The following is a 23634-nucleotide window of genomic DNA, read 5'->3' as shown; positions in this document are numbered from 1 at the left end:
GGGTTGTGCTCAAAGTAGTGTCCTGACTGCTGTGGGAGCCTGCGCTTAAATCCTATTGCCCCAGGAAGCCCATCAGAGCCCTGTGGCTTGCAGAGCAGGTGGGGGTGTCTCCCTAGGGTTGCACCGTGATGCCGTGTGCAGCTTTGTGGGATGCTGGTGCTGGGGTAGCTCCGGTGCATTCCCCAGGTAGCAGCAGGGATGTGGGCAAGCCAGCCTGGATTGGTGGGGTGGCAGCAGCCCATCGCAGCTGCTCGCTGGGTTACAGTGGGAACGGCAGATGTTCAGTGACGGTTAAGGGATTTTGCAGAAAGGCCATTTTGAATTTCTAAGCACCAGGTGTATTGATGTTGTGTAGTTGATCCTAAGGGCTAAAAAAAGGGGTCAGGTGACGGAGCAGCCATCAGCCAGGAGGTCTGCACACCCCGACTGCACCAGCCAGCATTGCACAGACATCCTTATCTGCTGCCTGTCTGCAACTGCAGCCCAGGAGTACCTGCCATGAAGGAGCTGGGGAAGATTTTCAGGTAACAAGCAGGCTTGAGGAGACCGTAAACCATTTGAGTTTAGTTCAGGAGGAAAAGAAACAGTGTTTGTCTTATAAATTATTCACTGGGTAGTTAATTGGTTTGTTTTGGAGCATTTCCATCCTGGGCTTCAGTTTCTGTTTAAAACAGCCCATTTGGGATATAAACCCAGGGCTGGTGCCTCTACTTTGCTTTCTTTAGCTGTTTGCCACTGAGAGGGTAGCAAGGGCGGGAGCAAATGCTGGCAGGACCCCTTGAAGAGGAGCTGCACAACCTCAAGTCAGAGGAACCAAAGCCTCCAGGCCTCTGCTACTGGGCCCAAGAGGGATTTTTATTCCCTGCAATGTCTGAGGATGCTGCTGGGAGGAGAGGAGCAGGTTTCACCTTGACAGACTTGGACAGAGTGGGAGAGGTTTGCTTGGAAATGCTGAGAAAGTTCACAGTATGCAGCTGGGGGCAGGACAGTGCTTCCCCAGCTGCCCTGCAGCGGTGCAGGCATTTTGCAGGATTGTGTGGTCATTCCCACCTGGCAAAGTCCCCTCTTGGCTGGGGCCATCACTCCTCTACTCTTCCTCCTGCGCTCCGGACTTGCCAGTGTTTGAATATTGATTTTGGAGCTCGTAGATTGACTGGGGACAGGGTGGTGGCACATGGTGTCTCCTGTGATCTTTATGCATTAAATGCAGCTTGTCTTGGTGGTCTGGGGACCCCACAGGCCTACATCTCCTGGGGGCATCTCCCTTCAGCTGCCCAGCAGTGCTGGGACCAGCATTTGAGTGGCCAATGCTTCAGCACCAGCTCAGGTTTGGGCTTCCAGGCGTGCATCTCCCCTCCTCCCCAGCGCAGGACTGCAAAGTCCTCTTCTACCTCCCAGCATCCCCAGGGAGGGCAGTGCCAGCATCTGCTGCCCAGCATCTGGGCAAGCCCAGCAGTGCTGATGGGGTGCAGAGGAGACAGTGGGGCTGCCGCTCGCCGTGTTCACCCAAGCTCCCCAGTGCAGGAGGCGTGGGGAGAGCTGCTCAGCTCCACGGGCACATCGGAGCCAGCTGCTGACGTCCAGCCGGCTGGCTCCACCAGGTCGCACCCCTGGCTGCGCGGCTCCACAGCTCCTGCAAAAGCAAAGGTTTTGTTCTTACTGAAATGTCTTTTCAAATGGAGCATTTCTCCTTTCTGATTTACACAGCTACATGCCACTGGGCTTTTTATTATTAAGAGTCTTGACATTGGCAAAAAAGCTGCCAAAGCTCTCTGAATGGGAATGAAAGAGGAACGCTCAGGGAGCAGCTGGATCGCCTGAGTCCAGACAAGTGTCTGCAGTTTAACGGAGGACCTGTCCCAGGCTGCACCTCGTCCCCGCGCCCAGCTGCAGGGCAGGAGCCCACAGTGGCTGGCCGCTTGCCAGGTGCAATTCAATCAAAGGCATCAGGGTAATTGACTTCATGTAGCCCAGCGTGGCCTGCAGCCAGCCAGCGCTTTAGCCGAGATCAAGACTCGACAGAGGAAAACAAAGGTAAAATTAATTCAGAAAGGTCCCCGGCTGCTGCTGCGTCTGGAATCTGGCTATTGATGTTGGTGTCCCAGGGGCCCTAGCATGCTTCCAGCCTGCCATGGAAATGAAAAGCCGCAGTGTACGGCCAGGGTGCAGCCTCCTCTTCTCCCCCTGGAAGGAGCCAAGTCCTGCCCACCAGCCGCCCCTTCCTCTCACTGACAATGGGATGGTGACCCCTTTGCCTCCGAGCCTTCCCACCAGAGCCAGAGGCAGTGGGTGCCAGTGGGGCCACAGCCAGCCCTGAGCCCAGTGGTACTTGCCCCAGCCAAGTGTGGCAGGGACATGCTGTGGGTGCCGAGGCCAGTGCCAGACGTGCATTTGCCAAATTGCCAATCCATTGAAAATGGTGGAAAGCACCATCAAACTGACAAGGGCAAGCAAGGCCGGCATTACTCCTGCTCACGCAAGCAATGACTGAAGCCCATCACATTTCTTCTACAGAAAGAGCGAGGCTTTGGATTGATAATGGACCTGAAGGCTCTAGTTCCCTAAGCTGAATTCATCTTTATTTACATTAAGCCATTCTGAAACACTGTCATCTCATGGGAGAGAGGGAGGGATTAAGATTTCCTTTGGCTCAGTACCTGGGCTGGGAGGCATGGATGCATTTTCACCCCTCGCAGAGCCATTCCAGTGGGATGTAAAGCAAAGCACGTGCCAGCGTGTGGTGTCAGCCCTGGCTCGACCCATAGCACTGCCCATGGGCACCCAGGACAGGAACCAGCCAGAAACACAAGAGTTGCACAGCATGTGGAGAGGATAAGTTTCTAAGCCTGCAAAGCCAAATTTGATTTGTGGTTTTTTTTTTAATAAAACAAATAAACAAGCAGACCTCAGGTGTCCAGTGCTGTAGGTGTGAGTGCAGTCCAACAGTGCTGCAACCGTGGGAGTCCTGAGAACTTGCTTCAACAAACAGAAAATGTGGAGGATGCCAAAAGCACTGGCAGGCTGTGGTTATTAGAAATCCCACAGGGAAGAGCACGAGCCCTTTGAGTAGCCAGAGGGGAGATGAAAGCTGGCCAGCGTGACAGCTGCAGTGTGATGGGAATGTGTAGGCTGGACCTGTGCCTTCCCTGGACCACAGCAGCACTGCAAAGGGACACAGCACCACCATCGAAGTGGAGAGAAGGAGACACCTACAAGTTTGCAGTCTATTAAGGTACCTCTCCATCCACTGTGACATTTTGTGGGACGGTATAGGGAATGAGGAGGGCATTCACCCGGCGGAGGTGGCAGCTGCTCAAACCCTAAGGACGGAGACACTGCTGCAGAAACCTGAAGGTCTGCTGCTAACAAAGGCAGGAGGTTTATTGATCAACAAATTGGAAATAATGGTCCTAATCACAAGCAGCCTGGTATTGATAGAGATGAGTTAATAATGCTTAAAGGGAGGGAAGGAAAGGTCAATGTACAAGGGAAAAATTGACTGCTGTCTTGTTAGGCCTGGATGCCTGTGTTATTAAATATAAACTTGGCATTGTACCTCAAGTAAACCAGGGAACAGAAATTATGTCAACTCATCTCCCACCTTTCTGCTGCACTACATTAAAGGAAGCAGGGTAAGACCCAAAGTGCATGATGAAGGGGGGAGATTAAAAGGAAATGCACATAAGCTTAAGGGTTATAGTATGCATAGATCAGGTCATAAATGAATTTAAATATGAGGACTGTTAAGATCCTCTAGAATAACCCTGGCCATAAAATTTCTTCCAGGTGTTCTTCTACAAAACCTACACCTTTGTCTGAACAAGAGAATATCATCCAGAAGGACATCAAGGTTTGATTTAAAGGCTGGGCATAACAGAAAAAGCACTACATCCTTAATAAGCTATTGGAAAACTCATCTCTTATATCCAGTATAAATATATTTTATTTTACTTTCCAGAGAGACTGGTTGCCAAGCTGGAAACTTTAAGTGAAAAAAATGTCCTTTCCTTATTAGGACTAGAAAATTTAGAAAACCAGTACGAGTGAAAGATCAAACCGTCAATCATTTCAGGCTGGTATTATGCATTTAGATGTAGAAAGAGCATTCTCTTTAAAATTTGCTGCTTTTCTTGTTGGCATATTGCAGGTCAGAGATGAACATCCCACTGGGATGTTCCCACTGCATCCCACTGGGAATCTGATATTTGGCATTTTTAGAGTAGAGATTATCCCAGTAAGTTTGCTTATATGTAAAACCAGCTTTCATCCTAAAGGTGCTGCTACCCTGACAAAAATCAGACAGGCGTTTCTGCTCTGGCATCCCAGGGAAGCAGAGCCCTTGGGGCCACTGAGGTATGAGTCCCCGCAGCTGTCGCAGTGAGAACGTGCCGGTCAGGAGGAGGAAGAGGATGGGCTGGTTGGCATGAGATACACCATCCGTGCGTGGGAGGATAACCAGAGGGTTATCCTAGTTAATACCTTGTTACCCACCAGTGATTAACACAATTTCCTGATTAACAGCTGGGAAAGAGGTACTGCATTTTGTGGCCACTTCCAAAAATAATCAGTGCCAACAGGGCAGAGAGCAGGTCTTAGAGGAACAACATCCATTTTGCTCCTGCGGCATCTTTGCCTTCCAGCTGCTCACAGAAGTCGCTCTGCTCTACCACACCACCAGGTTTAGAAAACTTATGAAGATTCATGCTCTCTCAGGTTGCTGCCTTTTTGTCAGGTCCGGTTGAGATTAAGCAGCAAGTTAAAAAATCTGGAGGGGAGGCAGGGACGTTGCCCTCGGGGACCAGGCCAATACTGACCACAAATACAAGACCTCACTGCTCCTCGCAGGATGTTTCCAAAGGAAAGGAATCAATTTGCTGCAAGACATGGGTATTACAAGGAAGCCCAAAGCACAGACTACGGTCCCACCTTGTTACTTAGAGCAGCTCCCTGCAAAGCTGCCCTGAATTTGCCATCTAAAACCCTTAGCAACATGCATTGGAAATTTTTCATGCAACTGTTCATAAAGTCAATGTTTGCTCAGCTCACCTGTGCCTGGGTGTCTCTGCAGGGTCTCATTTGCCTTGCCTGCATGGAACAGGGTGACCAAGATTGTTGATATCTAAAAATAACATCTCTGTTAGCTGCCATCCCAGACACCTCCTCTTTGTAGCCTGATTTCCCAAGAAAACAAGGCTGCTGCGATAGTGTTGCTTCTTTGCCTCTTGACTCCACAAATCACTTTCAGATCGGTTGGCCACTTTCAGGGACATGTGGCAGCAGGATGGAAGTCTCGAAGGCCGCTGAGCTGCTGCAGTCTCAGCAAAATTACCTAGGTAGGTGGATGAGAGAGATTCAGTCTTGTATCCCCATGTGGGAAAGGGTTACAGCCAGACCTCTGTGAGCAGCAGAGACGCAACCGAGGCCAGATGAGATGCACAGCCCCACTGCAGCAGCTTTGCTCACATTCAATAGCTTTTTAAACAGCCAGTAATCCATCATCAGGACGCAGAGCCCCTGCAGCGCGCAGGGCCACAGGGAGCGCACTGGAGCGCTGGTGGAAGCACGGGTGGACAGCTTCAAGCTGCCTCTGGAGTGATTTAATCCCTAATAACAATATTTGAACGCTTGAAAATTAGAGAAGGACTCTCACACCACTTGCTTGCCAGGATGCGAGAGTAATCGTTTCTAAGCCCCCTTGCTAAGCTGTAATGCTAATCAATATTAAGATTACTCTTTTACAGAGCAGAGTCCTACAGCGAACCCCAGCATGCGACATACCAGTTCCTGGAAGCCAGTCTGGAGGCTGGGCTTACTTGGAGACCTGGCAGGGACCTCATGGCATCTTGGTGCGTTGTGTGCATTTTATTTGTAGGCAAGAAACACCAGTCAGGGTGGTTGTGTCTCAGTCCTGTCTCCCTTGAGGAGGACTGATCCAGGGGCTGCTTCTTGCCAGCAAGAACATACAGTCCCATCTCTGGATGGGTGGGAGCATCCTGAAGCAGAGGTATGTGGGCAAAGATGGAAATAGGTCTGGGTCTCAGAGGTACTGGTACCCAGCTGGGGTACCAAGACTTGCACCACAGGCTGAACAGCAAGTGCTGACAGGGAGGCAGTGAAGATCCATGACTACGCCCCTCAGCCTTGGTGTCTGCGAGAGCTAGCTGTGAATCTCTGGCATGTGACTTGCACATGGTGGAAACTAACCCCCCTAGTTTTCCTTTTGAAAGGTAATTCTCAACCTGCCTTGGCCTCTTCGTTTATTCTCCCAGTAGGGGATATTTATCAGCCATTGCCTCCCTCCCCTTGACGTTTGTTTCCTTTCTTGTTGCTAGCACTCAAACCCTCACTGCTGCATAACAGAGGGGGAAAAATGTGCAAATGCCTCTTTATTCAACAGATGGCTTGAAAAACCCAAGAAGGCTTAGGCCTGTGTAGAAGGCACTTGTTTTAAGGATGCTTCATATGGCAGAACTGGAACACATGGTTTCCTTTCATCACTTAAGTCAAGACTGGAGCTGAGCTAAGAGGTGTCCCCCCGCACTGCTGCATGCCTGCCTCCTTTGAGCTATGTGGAGAATCTCTTCTCTCCTTTCCCTCTGTCTTGATACTTTCCCTTTGATCTCTGTCATCATAGGTTTATTTTCCATGATGCAGAAAGTCTCATCGAGCAAGCAGGGGCAGAACCTCGCAGTAGAGTGTGGTCACTTGTCAGGTTACTTCTCTTCCACATCATGTTATTTCTTTTCCTTTCTCTTCCTGCACAGCAGCCAAGGAGGGAACTTCTTTACCCTAGTCCTAGAAGGAATCAGGCCCTGGCAGGGCCTGGCATGGTTTGGGGATCACGTGCAACTCTACCCAGAGCTGATGCCTTCACACCCAGGTTCACTGTATTATATGGTCCAAAGCATGATGTGCTGTAAGGCCAGGTCTTCCTTTGGCCAGAGTTGGCTTGGTGGCTTAAAAAAGCAAGTGTTGACCAGAGTACAGAACTGGCCAGTGGGTACCAGGAACCTCCTACAGTTATAAAACAAGAAAACCAAAGTAGCTTTAGTGCTTTTCACACTGCATAGGCTTAAGTAATTTTTAAAATGGGCTTGGTTTGCCCTGGAGATAGTAAACAAGTTCTTCTGAGTCCTGAAGGTCTGTCAGTGTGCAAGAGATGGGCAGGATGGCAGGATGGGCATCCCAAGCTGCAGCAGTAGCTGAACATCCCCCAGTTGCCTCAGATAAACCCTGTACCCAGGTACAAAGGTCTTTTAGGTAAGGGGTGCTTTGTGCAAGGCGTGATGAGAGCTAGAGCTGCCATGCAATAACTTTACTGAAGGCACTGTCAATTTTTTTTCCATCTCACGGGTCCACCTTGAGCAGTGCTGGGGGTGCAGACCAAGCATGGACCACTCAACCAAGCTGTGCTGGCACAGGCTGCTGGATCCCACCCCGACAGCTTCCCCAGGCTGGCTAACCTTCTCCTTGGGACGAACTGGGAGTCAGGGAGTTGTGGTGTCTACTGCTAGACTGTGCAGTGAGGTTATATGTGACACACAGATTGTGTCTGATTTTTTTCTTCTCTTTATAGCAAAGACCTCTTTTAGTGTGTGAATAAATGGTCTTCTAAAAGAGAAGACACCATCTGCTCATAAGCACAAATTTAATTTTCCAAAGGGTTAAATTTAAATAAGATCCACAGGCTCAAAGAGGTGGCTGGGGGAGCCTGTAATGGATTTTTGCCCCTTCTGCATCTTGCTGGAAGCAGGTGTCTTCATTTATGGAAGGGCAACGTGGTGCCTGCAATGAAACGGGTTCTGGCAGCTGGAGACTCAACAAACTCCCTGAGCTCCCTGATGGTTAAACTGGTACTTGCAGGTAGTCTTAGAGCATTGACACGCAGACAAATGATCAGGAGCCAGTTACATGGGGGTCTGCCATGCACAGACCCTGTGGGGCTCCACCTCCTTCATCATCCTTAGGGAAGCTGATAAGCGGGAATTACAGCTGCAGCAAGGCGCTTTCTTGTGCACAGTGATTTGTTGGGTGATTTGGAGCAAGGATGTGCACCTGGCTGTTTTTTCTTGTGTAGGTGCTAAAAGTGCCAGCCAGCTCAGCAGTTAAAACAATGCAGGGACCCAGCACAACCCCTTTGGAGCACTGGTCCCATGTCAGCTGAGCTGCAAGGCCCTCATGCTCTTTGCCTCTCTTGCCTTCCAGCCACTGGTGTTGCTGATGGAGTGGCCTGCAGCCACCAACTTTGCCTGCCTGATCGCAGGCTACTGCCGTCTCCTGGTGGACTCTAAGAAGATGATGTTCTCCAGGGCCCCCAGCCAGCTGCCCCCACCTCAGATTATCAAGGCAGGTACGTTTCAGCCTCTGCTTTCTGTCCAAGCCCCCTCCCCAGCCTCCCTCTCCCGCTCCTCCTCCCTCCTCCCAGTGCTCTGCAGCTTTAGAAAGAAGAAGGGTTTCTCTGGCACCTTCCCTCCACTCCCATTCACCTTGCAGAACCAGCAGACACCCTTTTAACCAGAAGACAAGGAGCAGGGAGACCACTCATTTTGGATAAGCTCTGACTTGTGGTGTCAGCTTGGGCCCTAAACACTCACTGCAAGTGTTGTTCTGGCAGCTCCTAGAGCAGATCCAGGACGTGCCTTTTGAACAGACCCATAATGCTGCCAGCTAAATACCGGGTCCTCACAGAACAGCCTGTGCATTGCCGCAGGGATGCAGCACATGCTCCTTGGCCGGCATCCTGGCTTGAGACCAGCGTGAGTGTATGCACTCAGCCAGGGACTGCACTCCTGCTGTCTTTGGACACGGCCACCTTCATCAGTGGGGATCTGGGCTGCACAGGCACCTCTGCAAGCACAGCTGCTCTGCTGATTTCCTAAATCAGGAAGGAAACTTTTAAGGTGCCCAGCCTGATGCAGGGAGCAGAGGGCTGGTCTGGGCACAGCAGGAGACCAGAACAGCTAAAGACAGGTTCTGTCCCACCAGGCACCAATGCTTGTGGATAGATTACAGGTGTGAGTCACTGTCAAAATGATCGATGATTCTCAAGAGTGATTTCAAACAAGAGCCAACCATGAGCTACATGCTGTTGTTCCATGCAGGTGTTCACATCACATATGTTTTGTATAGGGAAATATAGAAAATACAGGATCAGTGGCTGGACATGGGCAAAATACCAATCCAGCTGACTCTAGAAAGTTGCCCCCAGACCTCCTGAGTGACACTGCAGCTCCAGAGAGCTGTGACAGGTCTTCGGTTGAGCTGGTAGAGTGTCAAAACTGCCTCCTCAAGATGGGACTGGCTGGGAGAGGTGGGGGGACTGCTGAGAGCTAGCAGGGTCCTTGGGAAAGGACTCAGTTCCTCTGAGGTCTGAGGAAGGCACCCAGACATGGACTTAGCACATGTGGGAGGACACACTCACAAGAGGCATCAGGAAACCATCTGCAGCAACCTCAGTGAATCCAGGGAAAGACCTGGCAGGTTGGCATAAGTATACGCACATGGTTTCCTTTCATTTCTTCACCTACACCTCTTATGCACAGCTGTCACTGTGCTTTCTGCTCTGGGTGCCCTACAGAAACACATTTAGTCGCATTTTGCTATGAGTGGAGGTGTTTCCATCTTAACTGGCTATCATCAGAGCAGTCCTTCCCTGGGTAATGTCACCCTGAGATGGGCTACAGGTTCACATGGGGCACATGGCTGTGGGGAGTGAGAGGAATGCAGTAGGAAGTGGAAGGCATCCCAGCACATCCCCATGGGCTCGGGGGGAGGCTGGTGGCACCCACAGTTACTGGTCACTCAGGGGATGTCTCAGTATGTACAAGTGGTGCTTTTCCACACTCCAGCAATAGTGATAATAGCCCAGATTTTTGCTCGGGGAGATTTTGCTTCGTGGGCATGGTCCAAACCTACACCAAAAGGGGTAGTAGATCTTGCCCTTTTCTTGACAGTCTCAAGAAACCAACGTCACTCTTCAGGGGGCTGGAGTGAGTGTGAGGGGAAGTCACTGTGTGGGTAGGACAGCAGCGGAGCAATGGCTCCATGGTCTTCATACCAAAGAGCTAGCCCCTCTCTGGATAGCCTGGTCTACCCTCAGGGCTGCAATGAAAACCCCTCTGACCAGTGGAGTGGAACAGTTTCCCTGCAGACCCAATACACTCGGCCCAGACACTCAGGCATCCTTCAGGAGTGAATTTAGTGTCTATTGAAAAAACAAAGTCTGCTCACAGTTCTGGTCTCGCTACAGCTGCAGGCTGAGTTGTCAGGAGCTAGGCAGATCACAAGGAGCGGGGACTGCTGATCATTAGCACATCTGTGCAGGAACGATAAGAAAGCCCCACTGGGATGAAACAAGTTAGCCCAGACTTTGACTCCAGGCTGCAGGCAGGCTGTGCCAGAATCGTAAATGTAAAATCAAGCCCTGGACCGTGCTTTTTGCTTAGAAGAGGAGCACATCCGTCTTCCCCGAGGCCCATCAAAACCTCCTGCTGAACTGCAGACATTTTTAGAAATGCACGCTCTGTCCGGATGCTGTCAGTTAGATCCATCTCTCTGCATTTCCCTGCAGAGCCATATGCCAAATCCTTGCCCTCCACAGGAAGGGTTGTGCCATGCTGGAGTTCCACAGGCAATTTGCCTCCCTGCCCCTTCCTCTCGCTGCTCCCGCCAGCAACCATCATCAGCCAAGCAGCCCCATGCACTTGGCTGCTCTCTCAGCTCTTCATCAGGACCTTCTGCCCAAGAGCACCCAGCAGCTGGATTATGGATTTTAGGGTTTTGGCCCCATTTGGCTCAGCATGGGCAGACAGCAAGGCTGTCCAAGCGGGGCAGGCTGCTAGCATGACCCATCAGAGGTGTCTGGCTTTGGGAAAGCGTCTGCTTTTGTCCCTGACATCCCACAACAGCCCAGCACTGAGCGCACATCCCTGGCTGCAGCAGCCTTGTGTTCACACACACAGCTGTCATTTCTGAGTACTGTTATGTCCATAAATGAGAGAGATATTGTTCTGACTGGGATTTTAGCATTGCAGGTGATGAGCAGTATAATGCAAATGTGTGTTTGGGGATGCAAATTGTCCAATTTGTTGAGCTAATGAACTTAAGTAGGATTTATTTGATTTAATTTATACTTGGTAAGATGGAGCCTGCATCCCCCTGGCAGTCATTCTCAGCACAGCTGCACAATTCAACCTGTAATGTAGACAGATGCCCCTCCTGAGGGGTGGACCACTGGCCAGAAGTTCAAGCAACATTTCAGCCACTTGCATCACACAAGGGAGCAAGGGGAAACTGTCGCAGGGAAATACTTAACAGCAGGAGCAGAGGGTTCTTTCAGAGCTAGCCTGATCCAATAGCTGTCAGCCAGACAGAAGCAGCGAATGGATCATGAGCAACAAGGGACAAGGGACTGGGGCGGGGGGGAGGGATCTGTCACTTAAAGTCAGCCAAGCTACATTGGATGTCTCCCCAAAAGGCAATATTGCACCACGTTTAGCAGTCTCCTCAGGAAAACTGCTTGGTCTGGCCAACATTGTGCAAAAATGGTGACAATTCCTTCTTGCCATATCATGTATGAACTGGCGGACTGAGGCTGAAGGTCCTCGTTTGTGCATGCAGTCAGGCTGCTCCTATTGCCCTCTGAATATGGCTGGTGGCTTGGTGGTGCAGCATCCGCACCCAGGTGTCTCAGTGTCCGCTGTGCTGGCCAGCCCTCCTCTGGTTCTGCCCAGCTCTGCCTCCCAGCAAGCTACTGGGATCTTGCCTCCTCTTCCTGCTGCTGTCACACAGCACAGAAAAAAGACATTTTCCCATGTAGCCGACGTGGACGGAGTCCAGAGCTGAGCAGTAAGAAAGCTGAGACGTTTAGGAAACAGACCTGTCAGGAATGGTTAAAGGAATTTGCTGTGGTTAGTCTAAAAAAGAGATGGGTGGGGAGATGGAGAGGGAGGAACAGGACAATATTTCTGATATCTAAAGGTTGGTTGTAAAAGGGCACTTATCAGTTGTGCTGCTGGTCCATGGTGTCAGTGATCTAATTCCTTGGAAAAAAAAAAAAGAGCTTTAGGGTCAATAGTTTCTTTTTATAAATGTCATAATATTTAACTTTATAAAATTTAAATTTATAAAATTTTAATCATGTAATGATTAAACTCTATAGCACGTAATCGTTTTGGAGACAATGGAGCAAACCACATGAGGAGGTAGCCTGCTTTGTCAGTGTGTCACAGGGCTTTTGCTGGCTAGAGCTCAACTGCTTCTAAATCCTTTCCAGCCACCCTCTAGGCTCTTCTGGCCTCCAACATCACTGTACCCCAGCCACACCTAAGGGCCTCGCTGAAACACTTTCAACAGCTCTTTTTTAATGGGAATCCAGATCTTATTGATTGAGGAAAAAAAGGCCTGTCAGCTTGTTCAGTACCACATGGGCTTTTTTTGAGCTTGCCATCTTCCATGTCTACCATGTAAATCTCTATGTTCCTCTCCCTTCTGCCTCCTCCAGGTCTTCCCTTCTCTTCGTATTGCAGGGAGGGGTTGATGCCTCAGAGCCAGAAAGTCCCCTGTCTTCAGTGTCAGTAGACCCCTCCTGCTCTTGGTGGCAACACACATGGTATCCCTCAGGGCTTAACCCTTTCCTCTAGAGAGATCCACACACTCAGGTGGGGAGGCCAAGACAAGTGTGGCAGACACAAAACCACCTATGGGAATGCACTCTCCTCCATCACACATGCTTTACAAAGATTGCTTTAGTTATAGTTTTCCTGCCTCAGAGGTGGGGAACAGACAAGCTGATCACCCAAAATCCCTTCCAGCCTGTGATCTGTTCAAGGAGTTAGCCAATAGTACCCCCTGGGAAACTCCCCTGGGACAAGGGAGCAGAACAGAGCTGGCAGATCTTTAAGGATACTTTCTATAGAGTGCAGGAGCTCTTGATCCTCATGTGTAAGAAATCAGGCACGGAAGGCAAGAGACCAGCATGGATGAGTCAAGGCCTGCTGGTCAAACTAAAGGGCAAGAAGGAAATGTACAGGCAGTGGAAGCAGGGACAGGTATCCTGGGAGGAGTATAGGGACAGTGCCTGGTTGTGTAGGGATGGAGTCAGGAAGGCGAAGGTGCAGATGGAACTGACCTTGGCAAGGGATGCAAAGAATAATAAGAGGGGCTTCTACAGGTATATCAGCCAGAAAAGGAAGGTCACAGAAATTGTACTGGCCCTGATGAACACAACTGGCAAACTGGTAACAACAGGTGAAGAGAAGGCTGAGGTATTCAACAACTTTTTTGCCTCAGTCTTCATTGGCAACCTCCCCAAACCTCTCAAGTGGATGGGCTGCAAGACAGAGACTGGAGGAGGAAAGTCCCTCTCACTGTAAGAGAAGATCAGGTTTGTGACTACGTGAGGAACCTGAACATACATAAGTCTGTGAGACCTAATAAGATGCATCTCAGAGGGAATTGGCTGATATAGTTGCCAAGCCACTCTCCATGATATCAGAAAAGTCGTGGAAGACAGGTGAAGTCATGGTTACTGGAAAAAGGGAAACATTGCACCCATTTTTAAAAACAGTAGAAAGGAGGATCCTGGGAACTACTGACCTGTCAGCCTCACCTCTGTGCCTGGGAAGATCATGGAACCTCCTAAAAGTTATGCTAAAGCACATGGAGGACAGTGATGTGATTCAGGACAGCCAGCATGGCTTCACCAAGGGCAAGTCCTGCCTGACCAACCTAGTGCCCTTCTGTGATGGAGTGACTACATCAGTGGACAAGGGAAGAGCTATGGATGTCATCTATCTGAACTTCTGTAAGGCTTTTGACATGGTCCCCCACAACATCCTTCTCTCTAAATTGGAGAGATGTGGATTTGATGGGTGGACTGTTTGATGGATAAGGAATTGGCTGGATGGTCGCATCCAGAGGGTAGTGGTCAATGGCTCAATGTCCAGATGGAGATCAGTGATGAGTGGTGTCCCTCAGGGGTCCGTACTGGGACCAGTACTGTTTAATACTTTCATCAATGACGTAGTGGGATCAAGTGCACCCTCAGCAAGTTTGCAGATGACACCCAGCTGAGTCATGCAGTTGACATGCCTGAGGGATAGGATGCCATCCAGAGGGACCTGGGCAAACTAGAGAGGTGGGCCCTTGTGAACCTCATGAGGTTCAACAAGGCCAAGTGTAAAGTCCTGCAACTGGGTCGGGGCAACCCCAGTATCAATACAGGCTGGGGGATGAAGGGATTGAAAGCAGCCCTGCGGAGAGGGACTGGTGGATGAAAAGCTGGACATGAGCCAGCAATGTGCGCTTGCAGCCCAGAAAGCCAACAGTATCCTGGGCTGCATCAAAGGAAGCGTGACGATCAGATGGAGGGAGGTGATTCTGCCCCTCTACTCTGCTCTGGTGAGACCCCACCTAAAGTACTGTGTCCAGCTCTGGAGTCATCAGCACAAGAAAGACAGGGACCTGTTGCAGTTGGTCCAGAGGAAGGCTACGAAAATTATCTGAGGGCTGGAACAGCTCTCCTAGGAGGACAGGCTGAGAGAGTTAAGGGTTTTAGGCTGGAGAAGAGAAGGCTCCGGGGAGTCCTTAGTGTGGCCTTTCAGTACTTATAGGGGGCTTATAAGACGGGGACACACTTTTTAACAGGGCCTATAGTGATAGGACAAGGGGTGATGGTTTTAAACTAGAAGAGGGTCAATTCAGACTAGATATAAGGAAAATATTTTTTATGATGAGGGTGGTGAAACACCGGCCCAGGTTGCCCAGAGACGCTGTAGATGCCCCATTCCTGGAAACATTCCAGGTCAGGCTGGACGGGGCTCTGAGCAACCTGATCTAGGGGAAGATGTCCCTGTTTGCTGCGGAGTGGTTGGATTAGATGACCTTTAAAGGCCCTTCCAACCCAAACCATTCTATGATTCTATGATCCACATGTGCAGGACATTTCTTCCTGCACCCATTACTGGCCGATAGGCCCAGCAAGTTGCAGATGATGGTTTTTCAAAAGACCAGCCAGTTGGGCAGAGGACACGTGGGTGCTTCTCCAGGGTGAGCAGGAGCTTCCCCATGCTGTTTTCCCTTCTTCTGGGTGCCGCTTCTAATGAGCCTGTTGTTGTTTTGGTTTAGATTACATCAACGCACACAACCTCCACCGTCCTGCTACGGCAGGGCATGCAGGAAAGAAAGAGAGTGGGCTGGTGTGTGGCTCTGCCGCCAGCACCGGAGCAGCTGGGGCTCCAGCCGCCAGGGCTTCGGACTCGGAGCTCATCAGCTTTTGCTACCTGCACATGCGAGAGCAGAGGAAGGAAAGAGAGAGCAGGACGGATATCAATGAAAACCTGATTTTTTTTGAGGAAACTCGTCCCAGGACCAAATCTGACCCCACTTCCAAAAGTTCTGGACAAGGCTACAATGGGGAAGCTAATGAATGTGACCCAGATGGCCTTGACCAAGACAGGCACGCATGCAGGGCCAGGGCGCACACCATAGACACCCACCTGCGGAGTGACACCTCGCACTTCTACTGCGACTCCTGCCAAGCCAAAATCAAGAGCCGGCTGACCTCATGCAAGGGGGGTAAGCCAGGAAGTGCCCGGGACAATATGGTGGACTTGATGTCGCTTCCCCCTCCTGGGAGCGATGAAGAAGAAGATGAGACAACATCTCTGCTCCCCGCCATCACTGCCCCCCCTCCCGGCTTCCGAGACAACAGCTCAGATGAGGACGACCCCAAGCGCCGGGCAGCTGCCCAGAGCCAGGAGCAGGGACGGCACCTCTGTGGCATCCTCTACGATGAGATCCCTGTCACGCTGATAGACAATGTGCAACCACGGACAGTCCGAGACCATGCACAAGAGCTGGACGATGCCCTGGTGTCCACCCTGCAGGCACTAGAAGCCCTGGCTGCTTCAGAGGATTGCCCACATCCACCACCACAGCAGACAGCAGGTATTTCAGTGGCTGTGACTTTCTTTTTTCCCTTTAAGCTTTTCTTTCCTATGGTACATCCTTCCCTTTAGTTTCCTTCTCCCATCCTACATGTGATTGTGGAGCAGCTTCTAGAAAAACTAAGTTATAGCAACAGGCTCTGGCAGGACCAGCCAAGCTGCTGCTCAGAAGATTTCTGAGAAGCTGAGGTGAGACTCCCCTCCCTGACAGTGACTGAAGGAGTCTCTTGGTTATCCTGTCTCTGCCATGGTCCGCGTGCCACAATGCTAGGGTGAAACATGAACAAACCAGTACTGTGAGTATGAGTTCCTCCTTGCTGTGACCCCACTCAGCTGGTACCTTCGGCCCTCAGTCTTTGCAGGTTCCCACCCAGGTTTTGCAGTGTGTGAGCCCTTCACAGGACAAACCTGCTGTCAGATGGGTGTCTCTGGGACCAGCCTGCTGGCAGCACAGTCCTTTGTCGCCCTCCACCTTCATTGCCCTACTCACTATGGCAGAGTAGCTGTTGCCCAATTTTCCTTCTTGCTCCAGACAAGTCCCTGTAGTTCTGGTATCACTAACACTGGAAGGCTTCCCAGGACCTTTTCCTGGTAAAAGCACCTGCTGAATTGAGCTAGCAAGCTAGCTCAGTGCTGACAAGTGATCGCTCTTAAAAGCATTAACTCTCAGTGGCGGGAAGTCACTAAAGTGGGATGCTGTGTCCTGCATTCCTGGGACCCTCCTGCTGCATGGAGTTCCCCTCTCCTCCATGTAGCAGTGTGGTGTAAGTTTTGTCATGGGGTTTTATTTGTGTCCCTCCTCAGGTCTTATTGTCCTGGCTGCCATTACCCCTGAGTCATCCTTGGATTCTGGCCATGAAACAAACTCTTCAGAGCTAACTGATGTCTCAGAGATGGTCTCTGCTATGAAGCAGCATCAGAACGCAGCCTACTTCCTTGCTCAACACATCAACAAAGAAAATCTTCTGGCCAGAAAGGATTTGCCTTTCCGAATCCAGAGCTGTGCTGCCCAGGCTGTTCTCACCTCACCCTACCCCATCAGCTGCCAGGAACCGAGCCCTTCATTGAAGCCAGCTTTCTCTCACCAGAGCCCCAAACTTACCAACTGCAAGAGCAAACAGGAGCAGCAGCATGCTGAGCGGAGCTACACCTTGGCTGTTGAGCCAGTACTGACTCCCCAGCTTAATGAGCAGAACAGGGGAGCTCCGGTACCAGGCTTTGAATGCAAAGGTGCAGGACACACAAAAGCTGCCTTTGAGGTATCTCTGCATGCCACAACAGCCCCAAGCAGGGAGCAGGTACAAGATCTACAAGAGAAGATGCCCAAAGAAGTCCAGCCAAGCTCCAAGCTCCTCCTGGATCAGAAAAGTGGTGTAACTCCAGCCATCATTTCAGCTGTTCTGCAGCAAGTGGCAAATGCAAAAGGCTCAGTTCCCCAAGTGGTAGCAACCTCAAAAGAAGATAAGAACATGAATGGTACCAGCAGCTGTGCATCAGCCAGCAGCAAGCCTTTGAAAGTTAAAGGAGGTCCACAAACTGCAGAGGCATTATGCAACTGGCAGCAGCAGCAGCAAATCTCTCCGCAGCAGCACTGTGAAGTTTCTCCAAGTCCTAAAGAAGCTCATGGCAGTAAAGCTGAAGCTTTCCACCTTACCTCAGCAGGTGAGGAAATAATGCCCAGTCAGACTTTTGCCTCTAAAAGCTACCAGCAAAAAGTGAGTAGAGATGTTCCAGGAAAAAACCCAAGTGGAGAGCCGGGTCAGAAGGCAGGTGGGGAAGCCACGAGCCTTGTCTTTCAGAAACACATAGCTCCTTCAAACCAAGGACAGAAAATGCAACAGGAAAGTTCAGCCAAAAGCTTAAAAGCTGAGAGCAGCAATCTGCACTCTCCATCACCTGGTAGCACTTTCAGGAGCACCAGTGAGGAACCCAAAGGGCTAATCCAACTGGTGCCCAGAACCGAGAGCCTGCAGATCAGCACTGTGCCTTCCAAAAAAGTAGAAAAAGTCCTGGAGGTGACCCAACAAGATGCTGGGACATCAGTCCCAGCTAAACCCAAAGCTCCAAAAGCTCCCTTCAGGTTGAAGAACCTGTTCTCTGCAACATTTCCAACCCGACTGAAGAAGGAGACGGATGAGCGGCAGGCCCAGCTGCAGAAAGTGAAGCAGTACGAGCTGGAATTCCTTGAAGAGCTGCTCAAGCCAAAGAGCAAAAGTGACCTCCCACCACAAGAGTATCTGCACCCTCCTGCCCCTGGGCGCTGCAGCTGCCAGCTAAGGAGCAGTCCTGTGCAAAAAGTCCCAGGGATGTCCAGGGAGCAAAGGCGCAGCTGCGACTGCAAGCGGATTTGCAGGGGGGTGAGGCCACCCCCAAACCAGACAGTGATGCCAGAACTGGAGAGTCAAGAGAGGGATAAAGTTACAGATGACCAGAAGCAGGGAGAAGCCATTAGGCTGACAAGTGTGAGCAGCCCTTCCAAAGGCAAGCGGATACGATCCACAAGTTTAGAGTCCAGAGACTACCGGTCAGATCCAGAGAACAGCGTGTCCTGTTTGACAACGTGCACTTCCCGGGGAGAGTGCATGGGTGCTCCACACTACAGGAAGCTCTTGCGTCGCTACAGTGTCAGTGAAATAGATAAGACTGATAGGACATACCCATCCTCTGACATTTACCAGAACATCTATACAACCAAGCAGAAAGGCCCCCATAAAGAGCCTGAGCCCAGCATTCTTTGTCCTGTTCTGAAGAGCAAAATCCAGGAAGCCTCTGGAGTGGCTGACCCCTCCTATGTCCAGATAGCACAGGAGAAGAAGAACCAGAAGGGTTCAGCAGTGTTCTCTGTGCAGGAGGAGATGTATCCAAGTCCTGCTGAGCTGCGGGATGAAGACATGGAGGATGAGAAGTGCTGCTCCATCCGGTACTGCTTCTACTACAGGAAATGTGATGTTGCAGATGATGGGAGCGAGAAGGATGAGCTGTCCTATTCCATTCCCATGCAGATACTCCCAGGAATGAAGCTAGACAATCAGATGGTCCCAGTCATGAGCCGGACTCTTCAGGTCCTAGATGCAACAGCCTGCAGCAGTCCCAATGACAGTCAGACCCAGGAAATAGATTTAAGGACCTCCAGTTTTGAGGGGAGCTTGGCAAAGATCAACACCCTTCGAGGCCATGCCTACAGCTTTCCCAATGGGTTTCTGCAAGTGCAGCTGGACACCAATGAGCTCCTGACTATTCTGAGGCAGTGTGTGGTGAGCCCTGACGTCCGGGACTGCAAACTCTACATCTCCCAGCTGGCTGAGTACAAGCAAGAGCTCGCCCTCAAGTTCAAGGAGTTTCGAGCGTCCTGCCGCCGCATGGCAGCCGTCGACAAGAGTCCTACCCACATGCTTTCTGCCATCACGAGCAGCTTCCAGGTGCTAAGCAGCCTCATCGAGACATTTGTGAGGCTGGTGTATGTCGTGCGCTCGGAGTCCCAGCGCCAAGAGCTGCTGACAAAGGTAGAGGAGGTGGTGAGAAACTACACCTTTCTCCTGAAGGCTGCAGAGGAGTCCACGGCCAGAACGCTGAGCCACCAGCAGACGGTGGAGCAGCTCGCCCGCCAGTCAGCCACAGTTGCCACTGTCATGAGCACGCTCACACGCTCCTTAAAGACATTGATCAACAAGTAAGCCAGTGATGAAAACCAACAAGCCAGCGCGTGCTGGGCCATGTGCTAGTGGTTCTCAGATCGCACAGGTCTGGTGAGGATGCATGTCTACAGGCCCACATCTACTGGGGTTTGCAGTAGCCAAGACACTCTTTTATCTCTGCAGAATGGATGGTTGTGTTGGTCATGTGTTTGAAGGGTAAATTCATGCATGCCCTGTCACAAGCTGTGCAACCGGCTCATCAGGGGCATCAAGCAGCTGCTCTGTGTGCTCTCCCATGCTGGCTTGTCATTGATGGTACTTGGGAGGCACAGTCACCCCGTCCCCAGACTAGTTTGGTTTCATGTGGTTCTGGGCCTCACCTGTGCAAAGACCTTTGTCACAGTGTGTGGTGGGCCAGTGAGTTAGCAGGAACTGAGCTGAAATCTCCTGGCTTCACTTGGGCAGTTTGGAGCCAAACCAGTGTCTTGCGATGTAAACAGCTGTTCTGCCTCCAGCTTCTTCCTGGCCCTCAAATGCAACATAATTAGCAGCAGAAGGGATCTCTGGGGTGCAAGTCCCAGCTGCTATGCTAGGGCTTGGGAAGTAGTCCTAGCATGGGCAGGATACCATAATCCTGGGGCAGAGCTAGGTTACCCTAGCAGGCTCTACTCTCACAGCTCCAGCAGCAACACCCTAGCTGCACAGGTGCTGCCTGTGCAAAAGGTGAGGGCCTAATGCGCATAAGTAGGGAGGATCCAGGGTACTACAGGCCTGTCAGCCTGGCCTCAGTGCCAGGGAAGGTTATGGAGCAGATCATCTTGAGTGCCATCACACAGCACATGCAAGACAACCAGGTGATCAGGCCCAGTCAGCATGGATTTAGGAAAGGCAGGTCCTGCTTGACTAACCTGATCTCGTTCTACAACAAGGTGACCAGCTTAGTGGGTGAGGGAAAGAAAGGCTGTGGATATTATCTACCTAGAGTTTAGTAAAGCCCTTGACACCATTTCCCACAGCATTCTCCTGGAGAATGTTCTCATGGCTTGGATGGGAGTACTCTTCATTGGGTAAAAAACTGGCTGGATGGCCAGGCCCAAAGAGTTGTGGTGAATGGAGTTAAATCCAGTTGGCTGCCAGTCACAAGTGGTGTTCCCCAGGGCCCATATTGCAGCCAGTTCTGTTTAACATCTTTATCAATGATCTGGATGAGGGGATTGGGTCCACCCTCAATAAGCCTGCAGAAGACACCAAGTTGGGTGGGAGCATTGATCTGTTTGAGGGTAGAAGGGGTCTCAATATGGGCAGGCTGGGTCAATGGGCCGAGGCCAGCTGTATGAGGTTTAACAAGGCCGAGTGCCGGGTGCTGGAGCATGTCCAGAGAAGGGCAATGAAACTGGTGAAGGGCCTGGAGAACAAGTCTGATGAGGAGTGGCTGAGGGAACTGGGGTTGCTTGGTCTGGAGAAGAGGCTGAGGAGGGACCTTATCGCCCTCTACAATTACCTGAAAGCAGGTTGTATCGAGGTAGTGTTGGTCTCTTCTCCCGAGTAATAAGCAATAGGACGCGAGGAAATGGCCTCAGGTTGCACCAGGGGAGGTTTAGATGGGATATTAGGAAAAATTTCTTCACTGAAATGGTTATCAAGCACTGGAACAGGCTTCCCAGGGAAGCGGTTGAGTCACCACCCGCAGAGGTATTTAAAACACATGTAGACGTGGCGCTTAGGGACATGGTTTAGTGGTGGACTTGGCAGTGTTAGGTTAATGGTTATACTAGATGATCTTAAGGGGCTTCTCCAACCTAAATGATTCTATGATTCTATGTTTGCCTTCCTCTGCTGGATGGCTGTGTCCACACTAGAGAGCCTGCAAGGGACCCAGGTTGATCTTTGACCATTGCAAGCCAGAAACTGGGCTAGCAACTGAGAGTGAGACCGATCTGACACCATTCTCCAGAGGTCAGGTCCGTGCCTCCAAGGCTCAGCCCAAACCCTCTCCTATTTCCTTTCACCATGCCCATTAGAGAGGAATCCCAGATCAGCTTTGTCTGTGAACCACAGCTTGCCCCCAAGCCAGGCAGTGCTACTGCCATCGGCCAAAGGAACTGCCTTCCTTGTGAGGGCGTTGGGGTCCTTTTCCTGTCTCCACTGGACTGACTGCCATAAGCACCATTATTTAGTACTGCGTGATGGTTATTTATTTGGAGTTGAGGGTTTTGAATTTTTTTTTTCACTTCAAGGTGAATAGTAAAATGATTCCCAATTGCTTCCCTTTGCACCCAGAGGTTCTCCTCCTCCTCCCAGTCTAGCTTCTAGACCTAATCAATCACACCACCTTAACTGGTGCTTTACTGCACCTACCCTCCAAAACGGAGCAAGGAGAAAAATGCAAGGTTACACATTGCATTACCCTTACCCTGCCACTCACTGCACTTCAAATGTGCATGGGGAGAGCAGGCCCTGCTGGGGTCCCTGCGCCTCTGCCCATCACACACACCTCCAGCTGGAAAGGGAGATCGTGGCATCAGCCTCACAGAAGTGAGACCGGTTATCAAACCCAGCCAGCTTGCCCCAGTGGTTGGGGATGATCAGGGGTCTTCATACAATCAATCACTTCCCATATCTATTATATTTTATAAATACGCACATTCAAAATCTCTCGTTCTTCCATAGGAGTTATGGAAATGCACAATGTGCTTTTAACATGCGCATCCTCTACCGAGTGCAATAACCTCCCCTAGCCCATGGCTGTCCCGGACTTTGGCCATTGCTGCCAGCAAGGCAGAGAGGATCCTGCTGTGGGGACAGCCTCCTGCTTTCAAGAACCATGTAGCAAATATACAGTGGAAGAGCCAATTCGGATTTCAGTCCGTGGTGGACAAAGCCTGTTATAATGCTGAAGGCCAACAGGGAGCCGTGTTTTTCTTTTCCCCGTAAATTATCTATGACAAAACTCTGAGTTTCTTCGAGCTCCCTGTTATGCCTATATCATTCCTCCATGAATCTCTCAATCTAATACAGAGGAAAATTTTTTTATTGTCTGTATATAGTATATATAAATAAAAAATATATAAATTATATATATACACAAATTTATGTCTTGTTTTACAAACAAGAAAGATTAAATATATTAATCTTAATATCCAAACTAGCATTTGTGTCTTTTTTTAAGAACTTTGTGGAAATGTGTCTATTCTTAGCTGTACAGACACTCTTCAGAAGCAAAACCCCCTATTTTTGTTGCTATAGAAATGCATGTATCTGCGTACTGGAAGAGCACAGCTTAAGTGCTCCACAACGTTGCTGGACTCCACAGCAGTTAAGTACCAGGCTACGAAAGAAGCCATGAAGCAGCAAAAATGCAGGTTTGAAACGAACTGTTTGACTTGGCACAGTTTGTATTGTTAATGTGCATTTTGGCTTAATTCCCCACTGTGAGGGGAACACCTCCAGCAGCACTCACCCCTTCACTGCTGCCACCGGGCACTGCGACTGTGCTGGGGAAACTGTGGTCCTCCTGGTGTCAGCAGGACACCCTCCCACCCCTGAAGCAGGGAAGGGCTGGGACATGCTTTAACCCTCCTCTCCTGCCTGACTGCCAAACTCCTGCCTGATCCCTTTCGGAGAGCCAAGCTGCGCACCCACTGAACAGCTCCAGTGTGTGTTTTCAGCCAAGGCACAGCCTCTGCTCGGCATTTGCTCTTCTGCCTGGGGAAAGGTGATAGCGTGCAGCCTGCCATCGGCAGCCTGATGGTTCTGCTTCGCCGTGGGACTGCTCGGGTGTGTCTGCTGGGGAAAGCCCAGCAAAAGCATAATGCCAGGTCCGGGGCAAAATCTGAGCAAGGCAAACAGTTTCCTAGCTACAGATGACGTTTCCAATATCCCGTTCCCTCTGGGGACATGTTTTGCCTGGCACAACGAACTGCTCTCTATTTATCAGGGAGGAAGGCATTGATGTGTGCCCTCTATGTGCCCCAAAGCCTCCAGGAACTATAAAAGCCAAGTCTGATAAAGATCCCACACAAAAAAAATTTAGGAACTGGGTCACTCTCTGT

General features: G+C 50.6%; 1 protein-coding gene across 2 annotated transcripts in view; it reads left to right on the top strand.

Moving 5' to 3' along the window:
* FRMPD3 (FERM and PDZ domain containing 3) overlaps positions 1-22719 on the top strand; it is a 65912-nt gene extending 43193 nt beyond the window's left edge. For both annotated transcript variants that reach the window (XM_075106989.1, XM_075106990.1), the window contains 3 exons: positions 8206-8350; positions 15127-15948; positions 16752-22719. In XM_075106989.1, the coding sequence (XP_074963090.1) occupies positions 8206-8350; positions 15127-15948; positions 16752-19621 (3837 nt within the window). In that variant the 3' untranslated portion in view covers positions 19622-22719. The remainder of the gene's footprint in view (positions 1-8205; positions 8351-15126; positions 15949-16751) is intronic.
* Positions 22720-23634: the final 915 nt, after the last annotated feature.

Source organism: Phalacrocorax aristotelis, chromosome 11 (genome assembly GCF_949628215.1).
Source record: "Phalacrocorax aristotelis chromosome 11, bGulAri2.1, whole genome shotgun sequence".
NCBI classification, from domain to species: Eukaryota; Metazoa; Chordata; class Aves; order Suliformes; family Phalacrocoracidae; genus Phalacrocorax; species Phalacrocorax aristotelis.
The sequence above is the reverse complement of the archived record's forward strand: the minus strand, read 5'-3'. Positions and strand labels throughout refer to the sequence as shown.